The sequence below is a fragment of the Staurois parvus genome, unplaced genomic scaffold, assembly GCF_062004578.1.
Source record: "Staurois parvus isolate SC_StPar_1 unplaced genomic scaffold, SC_StPar_1.0 ptg000395l, whole genome shotgun sequence".
Lineage (NCBI taxonomy): Eukaryota > Metazoa > Chordata > Amphibia > Anura > Ranidae > Staurois > Staurois parvus.
Genome location: NW_028318191.1, coordinates 396,352 through 414,654, shown reverse-complemented (window position 1 = coordinate 414,654; position 18,303 = coordinate 396,352). Strand labels below are relative to the sequence as shown.

Sequence of the window (18,303 nt, the reverse complement as noted above, 5' to 3'; positions counted from 1 at the left end):
CTATTTAAAGTGACAGCAAAGCCGGAGTTCAAGTGGTTGTAAACCTAAGTCATAAAATATGAACAAACCATATCCCTCTATAGGGTGTGCTTTCTCAGTCCAGAGATCTAAGTGTGATTTCTGTCTGCTGCTTTCTTCCTCTGCTATCAGCATGAGTCACGTCTGACAAGTTTTCCTGACACCAAGAGAAAAATGGTGGTGGATAGGGCACAGCCCATGATTGACAGCCTCTGCTCTGTTCCTGTGAGCTGTGTGAAGGGGGGGTCCCTTCCCTCTAATCAGCTCTCAGAGCTCTCCCTTATGAAGCATAATTTCTGCTCCCCACCCCCTGCTTTTCAGAGCTGAGAGATCCTGTATAAATTCTGCACTTTGAATGCATGTACAAGACAGACAGCTGAGGTCAGTCACTTCACTGGGTATATGTAGGGGTTTACAACCACTTTAAGCTTAAACAAACATTTTACACTTGTGGTGATATTTCTTCTTCTTCAGTCTTTCTAATTCATATGTACTTTATTATGGATTAATATCAGGAAAAGGATATCCTTCAGCATGATTATAAGCAAATTCATTTTTCAGCAATTATTTCATATGTAGGAAAAGAATACATTAAAAATTCTGAAAATGTCTCTTATTATTTGAAACTCTCATGCAAGCATATCATAATAAATAACAGATCTTATTTTCAAGTGTGTAAGTTTTATTTTCTTTGAGAAGCAACAGAATATAACACACAGACCTTGCTTTGTGACACTTTCTGTTACATGAAACAAGTGAGAGACAAGGTAAAGGCTGTTAAACGGCCCTCCCGAACTTTGAAATACAATGATAAAAAGTCTTCCACTTAATAAAGACAAACTTGTGATATGTACAAATACATTTTTAAAGGAAGACCTTCCACCCTCTAATTATGTATACATACTTCTGTTTAAAATGTAAAAATATAATCTAAAACACAGTGAAATAAAGTTGTTTAATACAGGTGGTGTTGAGTGTCTGTTGTGTTGGCTCTCCGGAATATTACACCTGTAGATGCATGTGAATAGGCCACAGATGCACATTAATTTGAAATCCTATTCAAATTATTAAATAGACAAATAAATAAATAAATAAATATGCATTCGTCATGTTTACAACAGGCAAGCCTGTCTCAACAGAAACAGATAAATTAAATACAATGCAATTTTAAACTGCATTCTAAATACTGTATGTTATGATACCAAGCCAATCTGCTGGATATAAAAGAGAACAACAAATGTATTTCCAATAAGCTAGTGCAGTAAAGCACTAACCAACATTAAAAATTGAAAGTCTGTTATAATTATTGCATTTTCATTAAAGTAAATTGAAACAAATGCTCTTTTGCTATGTATAAAGTTTTACATTTTTGGATGTGTGCAATGCTGGCTATGCAGCATTCTTACAGCAGTCACCCACTTGCAAAGTCATTAAGAAGGTACGTTAGGAAAAATAAATACTTGATGCCTGGTTTAATTACATAGTAAGTCAGAGATGCTGTGACCACTGTTGTGCTCCCACTAACGCTACCTACAAGTCCATAACCGTTCATCGCTTTCGAAAGAGGTTGTGGGAGTCACAATTCTATACAGACATTTCCTTATAAGGATTTAAAATAAAAGGTGAGTTTCATGAGAGGTATTGCAGAAACTCACAATCCATTCATAGCACACATTATTACTTCTCAATCTCAGAATTCAAAGAATTCAACCTTGATTGCATTGCCGATTACCGCTTCACTCAATCAAAGCTCCGCAAAGCATAATATAAAATAATGCAGGAACGTTTTACCAAATCTGCCACATTTCACAGTCATTCCATAAAAGCGTTCAATCTGATTTACATATTTTGTAAACAAAGTGTTCCGTTACATACTTTCATAGTTATTTGAAGATCTACAATAGAGGAACCTATAAATAGCCTTCACATTTCATATTGTTGTGCCAAATAGCTGCCAATTTAAATAAAAAGCTCTACATAGGTATGTTAACATATGCATATACAGTTTCATTCAGTTATATATGTAAAGAAGTAATTGGCCAGCATCCTCCAATAAGGTGATTCTTCTTTTCAGAAGCAGTGAGAGGGAACATTGATGTGAGTTACAAAGATCAATGTTGATGGATCAGCTAGGTAGGAGAACATGTTCTAGACAATAAGTAATGCAATCCCAGTGCCTCCAGAGAGTGAGCAGGGAAAGAAGGAAGAGTAGAGATGACAAAAGGCGTAGGCGTGTTTTCACCAATGGTGTGATGAAACTTGCAGCCGTGGATACAAAAACTAGCAGGACAGCCATGAGAGCTAACAGCACGTTGATGAACTTGCCTAGTAGAGCACGAGCATTGGCATTTTCCACCCCTTCTAACTGTACAACCTGTTGCTGTTGTTGCTGCAACTCTAGTTTAGTGATACGGGTGAGACAAGACTCCACAGCTTCCTAAAAAAAAAAGTGAAAAATATTATATACGGTAGTAACAAGATGGGTTGTTTAGCATTAGTTTGTTATGGTCACCATGGACATCGATGGACTTTATTATTTACCATGAGCTAACCAAAGACACTGGTGGGAATTATCAATTACAAAATAATAAGGGACATTGGAAGAAGCGCTCAACAATTGATCCACTCACTGGGGGAAATGGGGGCTTGCTGCTCAACTTAAATCCAGGTTTAAATCTAAAATCCCAATGGAGAGAGAAGATGAAACACAATAAATTCCAATCCTTGTTATACTAAAGGGACATCTCGGACATTTTGTAGTTCTAAAGTGGATAGCTGGGGGCATTACAATTAACAATTCAATATCCAGAATACTGCAAGACATTACAGCTCATCAATGTATCACCAGGAACATTTCTGAGGAACAGCTTACCACTGCAACAATGGGATATTACTGAGCATTATAGTTCACCAGTGGATTGCTAAAGATATTGCTAGGCATTAAAGTTCACCATTAGACTGTCAAGGACAATACTGGACATTGTTCACAGAGATGTTGATGCCGTTCAATGTTTATCAGATTGTAATTGCCATCTAGATGCCATTTTAAGTGGTGTGTTGTATACATTATATGAAATATGACACTTAGCTGAAATCATCATAACCATTATGTCTAATGGTATTTGATTCAGGCAAACTAGGTACATCAGCTTAAAGGAGAACAGCCAAAGCTAACTTCTGTTGTTGGCTGATGTTATTCAGCCGGTCCAGGCTGGGGAAAGATCCAGACCGAATAGTCGGGATCCACCCAGGAGCCTGGACCAGCACCTGGCTCAGCCTCTCAGTGAGCTGCTGAGAGCCTGAGCCAGCTGCTCCTGCCCCCTCCACAGCCAAGCGCTCCAATAAGCACTGGGGGGGGGGGCAGAGCAGAGAGCCAGAGACTGACAGTCCTGGCTCTCTGCTCAGAGTGGCAGGGAAAACTGAGTGATCAGCGCTGTTTGCTCAGTTCTAACCCTTAGAACCAGCCAATAACACTTCAGAAAAATGGGTAAAATGCCTGCACATATTCTGTTAAAAAACCCTATAGATAAAGATCAGCTTCGGGCTTTTCTTTTTTCTGAATGTCCCTGATTGGGTGCTAAAAAACAGTGCTAGATCATCTTTAAAGTGTTACTAAAGTAATTTTTTTTTAAATTAAAATAACAAACATGTTATACTCACCTGCTGTATGCAGTGGTATTGCATAGTGCGGCCCCGAGCCTCCTCTTTTTGGGTCCCCCAATAGCAATATTGGATCCTCCTCTTCTTCGTGTGTCCCCATAGCAAGCCATTTGTTATGAGGGCACACGGTGTCTGCTCACTCCCGAGCTGTGTGTCCTCCTCACAGCATTCAATTGACAGCAGCAGGAGCCAATGGCTCCTGCTGCTGCTCGACTCCTGTGTGAAGAGAAAGAGAAAAAATGCAGCTTTGCACAGCGCGGGATCTCATAGGGAAGAGGGAGGAAAGAGAAATAGAAAACTTTTTTTATATTAATGCAAGGAATGCATTAAGGCAAAAAATGTTTTTAACTTTAGTATCACTTTAACTGACTTGTCTTGGACTGCCTGAAATATAAGGTTGCCTGCTTTAAGGCATGCTATGAAACCTGAATAACAGTGTAAATAACAATTTAGAAAAACAATTTTTTGTACCCACCATAAAATCTCTTTTATCCATTTGTTAATTGGGGGGCACAGACAGTCTTCTAAGGTATGGGGTATAACTGCTGCCTCTTGGAGAATGGACACTAGGCAAACCAGAACGCACAGCCTACTAGAAGGTATACTCCTGCATGTAGTGAACAAGTTCGGAAGTAATAACCACCAATAAAGTGGGAATGACAGAAAGGTATCCTTTATAAAGGAGAACACATCTTAACTGTGGGAAAACAGGCCCATAGCAGAAAGGACACCCAACACAGGCAGTTACATTCTAGAACCTAATCGCACAATTGTCTGTAGGATCTTGTGTCCACAACTGGCTTCAGCAGAAATTGTAACATCCACACAAAAACTTCATGAAACCAAAGACCAGGTTTTGGTTCAAAGAATACAAGGCATTCTGTGAATGGACAAGGGGCGAGATGGGGCAGATAAACTGATCGCTTCCTTCTATGAGAGCTGAAGCCACAGCAACGTAAGTACAATCTGTAGTATCCAACACGTACAAATTTATGATTTCCACAGTAAATAGAAGCAATCAGCCCTGAAAACACACTTGTCTAGAGGTAATTTTTTTTTTACACTTAATAATTTATAAAGTTGTCTGTATCTGGAGATCTGCTTTTAATTCATTTTAACAACAAAAATAAAAAAAGGAAAGAGATCATTGTATAAAAGGTCATACTTGTCTGGCCCACCTGTCTTCACTTTCTCGTAGAGATATGCTGTCATGAGCCGACTGACGGTAGCCTCTAGTGACCCACAGGCCGGAGTCCCTCAGGGCGCGGAGTCTAAGCCTCGGTCTGCTGGTTCACCAGAGCCCCTGATGGTGGGGATGGACTTGAAGCAGCCTGAGACCAGGTCGCGACCCCCGAGTAACACAAGCAGATAAGAGTCAGATGTGAAGAGGTATAACGGAGTATAACGTTACCAGGCCGGGTTGGTAACAGCGCAGCAGACAGTACAGAATGGCAGGCAAAGAATAATCAGGTCACAAGCCGGGTTCAGCAACAGGAGGTCAGGCAATAGGATCAGGCAGAGAATGGTCAGGACGAGCCAAGGGTCAGAGCAGGAGAGGACAACAGTATCAGGATCAGGCTGGGTCGGCAACAAGGCAGTCAGGAGTACAGGACAATCAGGAACACAGGAACACAGGAACAAGATCATAAGGTGATTTGGAGATGCACAGGGCTGTTTTAAATAGGGCACCCTGTGCTCTCATTGGTGACAGGCGCGCACTCGCGCCGCGGTCGCCTAAGTCTCAGTGCTTGCCGGCTAGTGCGTGTCGGCAATCTGCGCATGCGCGCACCTCCGAGCAGCCGGGATCCCTGACATTGCCCCCCCCCCTACGGGCAGCATCCGGATGCTCAACTGACCTCTCCTTTTTGGATGGTTGCGGTGAATCTCTCAAATCAATCTGGGAGCGTGGACGTTTTGGGCTTGTTCCCATGAATTTTCCTCCAGGCCATAGCCTTTCCATTTAATCAGGTATTGTACCCGGCCTCCTCTCCTTCTGCAATCCACAATTGCCTCCACCTCAAACTCTTCTTCTCCATCAATGTCCAAGGCTACCAGAGGTCTTGATCTGCAATCTGGGAAAGGATCTGGAGTTGCAGGTTTCAACAGGGTTACGTGGAACACTGAATGTATCCGAAAAGACTCAGGCAGTGCCAATTCAAAAGCTACCTCGTTGATCTTTCGTTTTACTGGAAAAGACCCTATGAACTTGGGTGCCAACTTCTTTGATGGGCAAGCCATCCTCAGGTTGGTTGTTGCTAACCAAACCTGATCTCCTGGGCATATGACCAATTCCCCCTTTCTCCTTTTATTGAATGCTTTCTTATTATCCTCCTGGGCCTTTGTTACTGCTTCCTGTAGTAATTTGTTGTTGGATGAGAAAACGTTTACGGTATCTTCAGCTGCAGGTACTGAGTTTTCTGGAATCAGATCCGGAAGAAAAGTGGGATGGAACACATAGTTGGCATAAAATGGCGACTGCTTGGTGGCAGAGTGGTTTGCATTGTTATAGGCAAATTCAGCTAGAGGCAGGAGTGCCAACCAATTGTCCTGAAGGAAAGAGGTATAGCACCTGAGGTACTGCTCCAACGTCTGGTTGGTCCGCTCCGTCTGCCCATTTGTCTGCGGGTGGTATGCCGAGGAGATTGACAGCTTGATCTCCAGCATTTCACACAAGGCTCTCCAGAATTTCAACGTGAATTGAACTCCCCGATCTGATACTATGTTTCTAGGAACTCCATGAAGCCTTACTACTTCTTTGATGAAGAGTTGAGCGGTCTTGGAAGCCGATGGTGTATTCCTGAGCGGCAGAAAGTGAGCCATCTTGGATAAGCGGTCAACCACCACGAATATTGCTGTGTGGCTTTGAGAAGGTGGCAGTTCTACAATGAAATCTATAGACACCATACTCCAGGGTCTGTCGGGTACTGGTAAGGGTCGTAGTAGCCCCCAGAATTTACTCCGTGTAGGCTTACTCCTGTTACAGATGGCACAGGTTTTGACATAAATTTCACAGTCCTTGGCCATACTTGGCCACCAAAATGTGCGCTGGGTTAGCTCTAATGTTTTGCCTATTCCGAAGTGCCCTGCCAATGGATGGTCGTGACAGTAGCCCAAGACCAGGGTTCAAACTTCCTCAGGAACCACAATCTGTTCCCCCTTCCATAATAATCCTTCTCTGTTTTGCACCGAGATTTCAGATGGATTGGGGTCCCCATAGATGCTGCTTGTAGCTTGGACAGGAGCTATGACTGTAGTAGCAGGAAGTTACTGGCAAAATGGTATCGGGTTTCGGAGTTTCTTTGGGGTCTGTGTAGATCAAGACTGGGTGCAGGGCTCCTTCCAATAAGTATCTCCATTCTTCTAGCGCGGCTTTGATTGCCAGGAGTCCCCGATCTCCAATGTCATAGTTTCTCTCCGCCGGGGTGAGCTTCCTGGAGAAGAAGGATACTGGATGCATAAGTTCTTTTATGCCGCTTCTTTGCGACAGGATAGCACCCATTTTCGGATGCGTCTACCTCCAGGATATATGGCAGGGATGCATCCGGGTGACTTAATATGGGAGCTGCCTTGAATAACTTTTTCAGGGTCTCGAAGGCTGCCTGCGCTTCTGGTTTCCATTGAAAGCGTATCCCTGATTTGGTAAGCTAGGTGATAGGAGAGACCAGGCCTGAGAAATTCTTGATGAATTTTCTGTAAAAATTCGCGAAACCAATAAACCGCTGAACCCCCTTTTTGTCTGCAGGAACTGGCCACTCCAGAATTGCGGAGATCTTCTGGGGATCCATGGCAATCCCCGAGGTGGAGATGATTAACCCCAGAAACTGGATACTGTCTTGCTCGAAGCTGCATTTCTCCGCCTTGGCATACAATCCGTGCTGGCGGAGCCGCTCCAGCACGCTCTTGACGTGACCTCAATGTGTTTCCAAGGATGGAGAGAAAATTAAAATATCATCAAGATAGACAATCACAAAGATATCCAGATAATCCTTGAAGATGTCATTTACGAAGTGTTGAAAGGTCGCTGGGGCATTGCACAGCCCGAATGGCATAACCAGGTACTCAAAGTGCCCAAATCGGGTGCGAAAGGCTGTCTTCCACTCATTCCCTTCACGGATATGGACCAAGTTATAGGCGCCCAGAAGATCCAGCTTTGTAAAAATAGAGGCCGCCTTTAGTCTCTGGAACAATTCGGGGACCAAAGGGAGAGGGTAGCGATTCTTCACTGTCACTTTGTTCAATTCCTGGTAGTCCACACAGGGTCTCAGCGACTGATCTTTCTTCTCTACAAAAATATTCCGGCCCCCGCTGGTGATGTGGACGGGCGGACTCTCATCGATGTATTCTTTCAATGCCCCCAACTCCCGCTCTGATAGGGGAAAAATCCGGCCAAAAGGAATCTCCGACCCTGGAAGGAGATCTATTGGGCAATCATATGTCCGATGTGGGGGAAGGATGTCCGCTCCCCGTGGGTTAAAAACATCAAGGTAGGAGTGGTAGGCCGAAGGGATAGCTTGGATTAATTCTTCATTCGTGGTCACACAGCACAGGGACTGAGTGACTCCGGGTGTCTTGAGGCAACAATGTTCTTGGCAATAAGGAGACCTAAACTGAATTGTGCCTGTTTTCCAGTCAATGTGAGGGTCATGGGCTCGTAGCCAAGGAAGTCCCAGGAATACTGGAAACAGGGGAGACGCGATGGCGTCCAAGCGGAGGAATTCCTGATGGTGCCCAGTTATCGTAGTGTGGATCGGGGGGGGTTTTCGATTCACCAACCCGGACTTTATCCGAGACCCATCCGCCAAAAATATATTCAGGCCCCGCTCTTTGGTCTGCAATGGAATCTGCTGATGAGCTGCAAAGCCAAGGTTGATAAAGCAGCTACAGGCTCCCGAATCAATAATGGCTGTCACTGGTACGATTCTTCCAGGGAGCTGGAACGAAACAGGCACAGCTAGGTGAGTTCCGTTGTTTAACCCGGGGTAACACCCATGTTGGCCTAGAATTTAGGTTGGCTCTTTTCTGCCGGTGTTCCCGCAGCCTGCAGTCGATTTGAATGGCCACGCGAATCAAATCCTCCAGAGTGTCAGGAATGCCTACTCTGGCCAGCTCGTCCTTAAGTGGGTCGGACAGGCCCAAACGAAATTGGTGATGCAGAGCTGCGTCGTTCCACTGTGTGTCCCCACTCTAGCACTTGAATTTGGCCGCATAATCTTCTGCTGCCTGGCGGCCTTGTTGCAGGGAATGCAGAGTCGCTGTGGGTCGTCATAGAGTTGTGCCATTGCTTTGAAGAAAGACGACACGAGTCTAAACTTGAATGATGATCCTCCATCAACCGATGAGCCCAGCCTTGAGGTTCTCCCTGCAATAAAGATATAATAAACCCTACTCTTACAGATTCCGAAGAAAAGGTTCGGGGTTGGAGGTCAAAATATAGCAGGCAGGAGTTCTGGAAGGCCCTGAACTTCTTCCGATCCCCATTAAAACGCTCAGGGGTTGGTACCCGAGGTTCAGGTGGAGGAATGGTGAGCACTGCTCCAGCAGAGGGTTCTGCGGAGTCCCGGGCCGGGGGTGGACCCGCCGTGGCTGCTGGCGTGGCTGTTGGTCCGGTTAGGGTCTGGATACGCCCTTCCAGATGTGTGTACCCCTCTTGAAGTGTTTTCACCGCCTGGGTAAGTGCCGCCAGGTGCTGGCATATTTCACCCAGAGGTGAGGGGCCTCTTCCTGGCTCAGTCATGGCCTTATGGTTCTGTCATGAGCCGACTGACGGTAGCCTCTAGTGACCCACAGGCCGGAGTCCCTCAGGGTGCGGAGTCTAAGCCTCAGTCTGCTGGTTCACCAGAGCCCCTGATGGTGGGGATGGACTTGAAGCAGCCTGAGACCAGGTCGCGACCCCCGAGTAACACCAGCTGTGGTAAAGGCAGCCGCCAATGGTGTATAGCAGGTAAGAGCCAGATGTGAAGAGGTATAACGGAGTCAGACAGGCCGGGTTGGTAACAGCGGAGCAGACAGTACAGAATGGCAGGCAAAGAATAATCAGGACACAAGCTGGGTTCAGCAACAGGAGGTCAGGCAATAGGATCAGACAGAGAATGGTCAGGATGAGCCAAGGGTCAGAGCAGGAGAGGACAACAGTATCAGGATCAGGGCTCTGTGCTCTCATTGGTGACAGGCGCGCACTCGCTATCACTAGTGCACCTGCACGGCCGCCTAAGTCTCAGTGCTCGCCGGCTAGTGCGTGTCGGCAATCTGCGCATGCGTGCACCTCCGAGCGGCCGGGATCCCTGACATATGCTAGCCAAAGAATGTTCCAGGAGTATTGAATGCCTGGTCCCTTGGTGTTCTCTGTGGATTTATCCACTGGTAGTGACCTACAGGCTGGAGGGTGGCGTCACAGAGCAAACTTGGGGATTTGGGATCTGGCATTCCTAGAAGTGTTTTGGATGCTGATGATTCTTCAGCCCGTGTAGCTGAATTAACCAGTTCACTATCGTGGTACATTTAAAGTACACACACTGGCACCTTTATTAGGTACACCTTGCTAGTGCAAAGAAATTATCCCCTACACTATTACACTGCCACCACCAGCCTAAACTGGATGGATCCATGCTTTCATACTGTTTATGCCAAATTCTGACCCTACCATCTGAATAATGCAGCTGAAATCGAATGCCCATTTTCCTCTGTCATCAATAAGACATTTTTGTCCACTCAAGTGCCGGTTACTGGATATTTTCTCTTTTACAGACCATTCTCTGTCAACCCTAGATATGGTTGTATGTGAAAATCTCAGACCAGCCCGTCTGGCCCCAACAATCATGCCACGTTCAAAGTCACTTAAATCACCTTTCTTCTCTATTCTGATGCTCGGTTTGAACTTCAGCAAGTCGTCTTCACCACATCTAGATGCCTAAATGCATTGAGTTGCTGCCATGTGATTGGCTGATTAGCAATTTGGGGTTCTAAGCAATTGAACAGGTGTACTTAATAAAGTGGCCGGTGAGTGTATAACTAAAGGCAAAACGCTTTTTTTTAAAGTTTTGCATAATGTGGATGGGGATTAGAACACCTACTAAGGGATTAAGGCACTTGAGAAAATCGTTCATATTAACAATGAAACAGATCACGCTCTGCAGTGCATCTCGCTAGCCACTTTTTGCAACAGACACATGAGATGTAATACAAGTCTTTTATTAACACTGTAATTTGTCGGCTCTTCCCTGGATGACCCTCATTCTGTCTACTGCTCACTAGGTTGGATGAAGTATCAAAGGGTTTTTTTCTTTAACACTTTACTGAATACATGTTTTGGAATATATCTTTGGATTTGACATACTTGACCTGTTTGACACCAGGGTGCTTCATGCCTGTGTACTGTGAGATTTACATGTTTGGAACACCATCTAATTTATGATCCTGGGAGCTTTAGGACCTCCTGTTAGGTGTACTCATTGATTATTTCTATATAGTCATACAGATGGCCATATATATGGCTAATTAAACTTGTATATAACTACTGGAGGACATACAGTTTATTAAATCCCTTACATGATAGGATATGTGGCAATATATGAGGGGACTCCATTTAGTTGATTTTGGGTTTTGAATGCCAAGCCTCACATTTATTTGAATCAAGACACTTGTGGATCTACTTTAATTCCTCCATGGAGACGCACAAGTGCTTTTGTACTTGAGAATGAGTGTATACTCAAATATTCATATCTAAACCGCATACAATCTTGATTTATAGAATCTGCCATCCAATGGCCTTTACAAAGAGAAATGCTTCATTATTCATATGAATCTGCGATGACCTATCTTATATCTTATTAATTATTTCTATACCTGATGTTGGTTCAGAACAGCACCATTTAGCATGAGGCTGTAAAATCTGGGTGGTTGCATGCATACAACTAAAATCATTATTTGAGTTTTTTCACGTGTTTTGATTTAGCCCATTTTCCAGCACAGAACCACAGTAGACAGTTTTTGTTATCTATATCTATGGTTTTCAGATTGGAATATGTGTATATAATACTGATGATGACAGCCATCTGGCAATTTTTTTATAGACTGCTCTAATATATTTAGACCCATATGTGCCATTTGGACCTCTTGACCTGCTACTTTGGTCATTGATAGTGCCATTGAGGTTATAATGTACATACAGTCAGGTCCATAAATATTGGGACATCAACACAATTCTAAAATTTTTGGCTCTATACACCACCACAATGGATTTGAAATTAAACGAACAAGATGTGCTTTAACTGCAGACTTTCAGCTTTAATTTGAGGGTATATCCAAATCAGATGAACGGTGTAGAAATTACAACAGTTTGCATATGTGCCTCCCACTTGTTAAGGGACAAAAAGTAATGGGACAGAATAATAATCATAAATCAAACTTTCACTTTTTAATACTTGGATGCAAATCCTTTGCAGTCAATTACAGCCTGAAGTCTGGAATGCATAGACATCACCAGACGCTGGGTTTCAGTCCTGGTGATGCTATGCCAGGCCTCTACTGCAACTGTCTTCAGTTCCTGCTTGTTCTTGGGGCATTTTCTCTTCAGTTTTGTCTTCAGCAAGTGAAATGCATGCTCAATCGGATTCAGGTCAGGTGATTGACGTGGCCATTGCATAACATTCCACTTCTTTCCCTTAAAAAACTCTTTGGTTGGAAAGCTGACAGTCTGCAGTTAAAGCACGTCTTGTTTGTTTCATTTCAAATCCATCATGGTGGTTTATAGAGCCAAAAATGTTAGAATTGTGTCGATGTCCCAATATTTATGGACCTGACTGTATACTGGGACTCATTGGCTATTCAGCTTTGAGTTTGCCTAGCACCTTGATACAGCCAGTTATCTACATAACTGTATTAATAGTTATGTCTTTTTGACTGTTTCATTAACCTCTTAGATAGTATATGTGGCTTAGTTCTAACAAGTGGTGGAGACACGGCCTTAACTTTGCATTCCATAAGTAGCACACTCCTGAACCCTGCACTTTCCATGTACTGCACTCATGAAGTGCACTCCTGAACCCTGTAGTCTGTGCGCAGTGCACTCCTGTACCCTTCATAGTGCAGTCCTGAAGTCACAGTGCGTAATGCACCTCTGAACCCTGCTGTCTGTGCATAACACACTCCTGCATCCTGAAACTGGTCCATAAGACAGTCCTGAACCTTGTACCATGCATATAATGCACTCTTGAACCCTGTGTGTGATACACTCCTGAACCCTTCTACTCTGTGTTATACACTCCTGAACCTTGCACCCCGTGCGTAAAGCACCCCTAAACCCTGCCACTCTGTGAGTTACACACTTTTATTTACCTATGCCTCTTTAAAACCCTACTACTGTTAGTGGCCAAACGCACCATATGACACTGCACACACAACACACCACATTGCTATTCTACCCTATGGGCCACAAAGGGGATGGGGGGTCATCAAAGTCCACGAGTTCCTGCACCTATTCTCTGACAAACAAAAGCCCTGGAAGAGAGCATATGGCTTGTTGCAGCATATTATGAGCTATTCATACTTCTATAAATTATAACCTATAACATTTTATTTAATTATATGTTGTAATAATCATATGAAATATTTTATTAAATGTACCTTGCACACAGCAGACCTCAGACTCAGCAGCCCGCCAGACAACAGAATACTTATTCTTAAACTGAAGACAGACAGCTCTCATTCAAACTGTATTTCACAGCTAAGGTTGAGAGTGGTGGTCTGATCAACAATAGGCTCTATGAGCCTATTTCTAACAGCAAGCAGGCAGCCAGGCCAAAAGGTAAAAGGTTTTTGAAGTGACATTGGCAACCAGTTGACTCCCCCAGTTGCCATGGACAGGACATACTGTAGATTATTTGGCCTAGGCTAAAATCTTGTCTTTGTAACCAGAGGATCTAGTAAGCCTGGCAGTGGGTCTCTTTCTCTGACTATAAACATTGAAACCATTCAATTGTGATGGGACGTCATTAGATCCACGTCCTGTGTTACCAACTGTTGACAAAGGTCAGAGTGCTGCCCACTAAAAAAGTCCACACCTGTCAGTTTCCCACTTCAAGAATGTGAAGTTCTGAGAAAGCTGTTCCTTGGCATTCCAAGCAGTGGAAGATACAGTATGTTGATAATCATATGGTGAGATTAATAGGTCAATAGTTTGGACTTCTTCAGCTTTAGGGTCGGTTTACACTTGTGCAGAGACCTGCATTTTTTTGTAGAAGAAAAAACGCAGCTCTCTGCGAGGGCACACAAAAAACAAGGGTTTTCTGTGTGATCCACTCTATGTGCTGCAGGGCAGAACAGTGCGGAAAAATGCAACATGTCTGCATTTTTCTGCACCACTTTGCAGCTCTACATTGCACCCTGCCTGCGTTCTTTATCCACTGTAGCTGAGCTACGGTGCACAGAAACAAATTGAATGACACTTTTTGACATTTCTATAAAGGTAAAAAAAAGGAAACAGAGCCCTGATTATAAAAATGCAAGGCACCACCCCCAAAGCCTTTGCAGCACAGACACTAGACTGCAGATGAAAACTAAACCCCAGGTCCTAGATCAGGAACTACTGAGCCTGCCACCCCAGGGTACTAAGGCAAACTGAAATAGTTTAGTACATGCTGTGGTATAGCCAGTAGATGGGCTATATGTATTGCCTAGTTTACAACCTACTATATAGCAAGCAGCTCTACTCACACTGTAAAAAAAATGATTATGGCCCCACGAAGAGCACTGGAAAATAAAGACTATAAAAGCATTTACAAAAATTTATAGGTTAATAATACAAATGCATAAAATAGTAAAAAGGGTACATACCAGTACATACCATTATCAAAGTGTTAAGACATCTATTTTTTTTAGACCATTTTTTACCTGAATATCTCTGGCACGTTCATATGACTGATAAGCAACTTTCTCCTCCATGCTGGCTAACTCCTGTTTAAGCAGAGTCATCTCATTCTGATGTAATTCTGTTAAATCATTAAGCTGCTCTTCCAAACGTTCATACCTGCAAATAGAGTAGAATAATCAGAAAGTACAATTTTACCAAAAAGACATTTTATTACAAATGGGGAATGTTGACTTGCCACAAAAGTTTTTATCTTGGAGTACAGCACATGACATAGAACAGAATGTTGTAGATCGTGGGTTATATGATGCTAACCTCAGGTGATTGGACAATGGCAAAAGATTTTCTGGGAACACTCCCAGCGTACCCTTATATAAACCCTGCCCACTGCATTGGACTCCTGTTTTGTAGCAAGCAGTAAGGTGTAACAGAGAACCGAAGGGGTGGAACCTGTGCCCTCTGTCCTCTGTTACTCCGAGTTGTGGAATGTACTGGTAAGTCAAAATTACCATTACCTTAATTGTACCATACAAGACACTGAGGAGTGTGCAACAACATAGCAAACATGCCCACAAAAGGAATGATCGATCCTAAACACAGATGACAGCTTGAAGTATCTTGTGGCCGAAGCTTGGATGCCTGAACATCAACCTAGTAAAACATTGAAAAAGTAGTAACAGAACACTAGCTGGCGGCCTTGCAAACCTTTGAAATGGATACTTGATGCTGAAAAGCCAAAGAAACATGTACATCTGCAACTGGTCCAGCAGAATAAGGTCCTCAAAGACAAGATCATGTTCTCTTTTTTTTGTCCAGACCAGTTAGCAACAGGTTGACAAATGGACATAGCCGCAATGGCTGATAGTAAGGCAGGACCAGCGAGAGCAATTGTTGCATTCAATAGGCTTTTAAAGTGTCTATCAACAGAACCCTCAGGGGAGGGAACATCCTCAACAGGAATGGTGGGATGCTTCTTGAGAACAGAAATGGCAGGATCCATCACTGGAACAGACCATTTTTTTTAGTTTTTCATAAGTTTTCATAAATTCAGCCAATCCTTAAGCATAGCACAGTTAATTTGTGCGTGCAAGGAAAAGTCTTTTTAGACTTCAACATCTTTTTAGTGCCCAAAGGAGTACATCACAAAAGGCATATTGCATGATAGGGTATTAGTGTATCCAGGAAAAGAGCTGCGATAACCCTAGTGCTGACAGCAGCCAGGAAACCAGCTCTTGGCAGAAATAGTGGATAGAAGTACATCAGCTGGAAGGCATACAGTGACTATGACTCAAATCAACAGAACACCTTTGGGATGAATTAGAGCGGAGACTGCAAACCAGGACTTCTCGTCCGACATCAGTGCCTGACCTCCCAAATGCGCTTCTGGAAGAATGGTCAAACATTCCCATGGACTCTCCTAAAGCTTGTGGCCAGCCGTCCCAGAAGAGTTGTAGCCGTTATAGCTGCAAAGGGTGGGCCAACTCAATATGGAACCCTACAGACCAAGACTGGGATGACATTAAAGTTCATGTGCGTGTAAAGGCCTAATACTTTTGGCAATATAGTGAAGTTGTAGGCACCATAGGATACTTGCACTTTAGTAATTATGCTATTTAATGTACATTTCTGGACATAGCATATTCAGTTAAAATTGTTCAAATAGATATAACTTATGTCATTAATTAGACTTTATTAACCTCTTGAGCTTCGGAAGGTTTTACCCCTTTCATGACCACAGGGATGTACAATTTATATCACCCAACATTCGAGACATGCAGTACCGGGTGCTGGGCAGGTAGTTTTTTTAACATCTAGCCTTGTTGTGGGCAAGTAGAAGGGTTTACTTGCCAGGTGGAATGCTTTCACACACCCCGGTAAAGGTGGAACACACACAAATTTTTTTTTTCTCATTGGGCCGGTGCCTTATTTACTCGCTCAGCAGATGCGCTTCTGCTGAGCGTCAAGAGATCTCGATACTCCCCTTTTCAGACGAGCACCCAATTGATGCTCATCGCACTGCAAGGTCTCTCCCCTGAGAGATAAACAGCGCAATGTTAAAAACATTAAAAGTTTAAGTCGCCATAAAGCCCCTTTTATTTTTAAAAGCCCCAGACATTCCTAAAGCACCTCAGATTTAAATACAGTTTGGGTTTTTTATCAGGACAAGTAGTCATGAGGGACAAGTAGAGTGGGATCCCGATTTAGTCCCTTGGATAAGTATTTTTTTTCAAATGTACACACCTCTGGACCAGACCATTTTTTGCTATTCGGCACTGCGCTACTTTAACTGGCAACTGCTCAGTCATGCAGCACTGTACCCAAATGAAATTCATGTAATTTTTTTCACACAAATATAGCTTTCTTTTGGTGGTATTTGATCACCACTGTTTTTTTTATTTTTTATTATATAAACAAAAAGACCAAAAATTAAAAAAAAAACAATATTTTTTTACTTTCTGCTATAAAACATATCCAATAAAAAAAAAATTAAAAATCAACTTCTTTATAAATTTAGGCCAAAATGTGTTCTGCTACACGTCTTTGGTAAAAAAAAATAAATTCCAATAAGAGTATAATAATTGGTTTGTGTGAGATAAATAGCGTCTACACTGTCACTGTACTAATGACACTGGCTGGGAAGGGGTTAATATCTCAAGGCAATCAAAGGGTTAAGTGTGTGCCTAACAAGTGTTAATGTGTGCTGTTTTTTACTATCTTATCTTTTTACTAAGATCCCTTTGTTTCTTTTGCCTGCTTACCTGAGTCCCAGCCTCCCAACACTTCATGGAGCTCAAACTCACCAAATGCACATTTCACTTACAGCATCACTTGTGGCTCCTAAGAATGTTGGAGGTTGGAGTTGAGTCTCTTTGGGCCGTTTTTTCATAAATTGTTGCCTTTTTTACATTATCATTTTCTTTTATGAGTCAAAGTCTGCTCAACTGCTCTCATTTGCTGCTGACCTGCCTGCCGCTGTCCTCTGCTTCGCTCCTGTCCCATGAAGGCAGGAGAAACACCAGAGGGCAGCTCCGTTGCCTACTGTAAGGGATCTGCCTCTGGAACTAGAGTGGGTGCAACGGAAAATGCTGCCAGCCTGCCTGCCTCCTGAAGTCCTTGGCTGCACTAACTTCTCACACAGGAATTGGATTTTTCACAAAATATCCTTCCACTTGCAGAACAACTGCTGCCGGATGCCACTGGTGTATATTTAGCAGAGATGCCAGACTGAATCCTGGCATGTCTGCTAGAAGAAATCCCAGCGCATGGGGGTGATTAGGGTCGCTACAAGATCATCCCATGGTCATACAGATGGGCACCCCCCCCCCCCAGCAAGGGAACTTGTAGGCACATGCCTACAGTGCCTACTGGTTCCCCTCTAAGGTGTTAATTCACTGGGATCTCCTTAGCAGCTGCAACGGTACCATGATTCTTTGGATGATATGTGGGCCCCCTGCTGTCTTCCCAGTGACCTGAAAAAGACATGCACCAATGGAAGGACAGACCAAAGGAGAGTCCAAACTCATTTATTTGTTTACATTAAAAACAGCCAACACTTTTTAAGGGTCAGAAAAAAACTCTCCCTTTAGGGCTTCAGTTAAAAGAAGAACCTTGAATGGTCTCAAAATTCCCTGTGTGAATCTATATAGAGAAGCTAATTGCTGTATTAGGAGAGAGTTACTGGCCACCAGTATCTGCATGATCAATCTCCGGCTACATGCTGCTTCACATCAAAATCTGGCAGCCAATCTCAGGATCACCTT

At 43.4% G+C, this 18,303-nt stretch overlaps 1 protein-coding gene across 4 annotated transcripts in view; it reads right to left on the bottom strand.

Annotated features, from left to right (window-relative positions):
- Positions 1 to 679: 679 nt before the first annotated feature.
- Positions 680 to 18,303, bottom strand: part of TMCC2 (transmembrane and coiled-coil domain family 2) — a 127,175-nt gene continuing 109,551 nt past the window's right edge. For all 4 annotated transcript variants that reach the window (XM_089686346.1, XM_089686348.1, XM_089686347.1 and 1 more), the window contains 2 exons: positions 14,566 to 14,701; positions 680 to 2,455 (listed from right to left, as the gene is read on the bottom strand). In XM_089686346.1, coding sequence (XP_089542472.1) covers positions 2,144 to 2,455; positions 14,566 to 14,701 — 448 coding nt within the window. In that variant the 3' untranslated portion in view covers positions 680 to 2,143. The remainder of the gene's footprint in view (positions 2,456 to 14,565; positions 14,702 to 18,303) is intronic.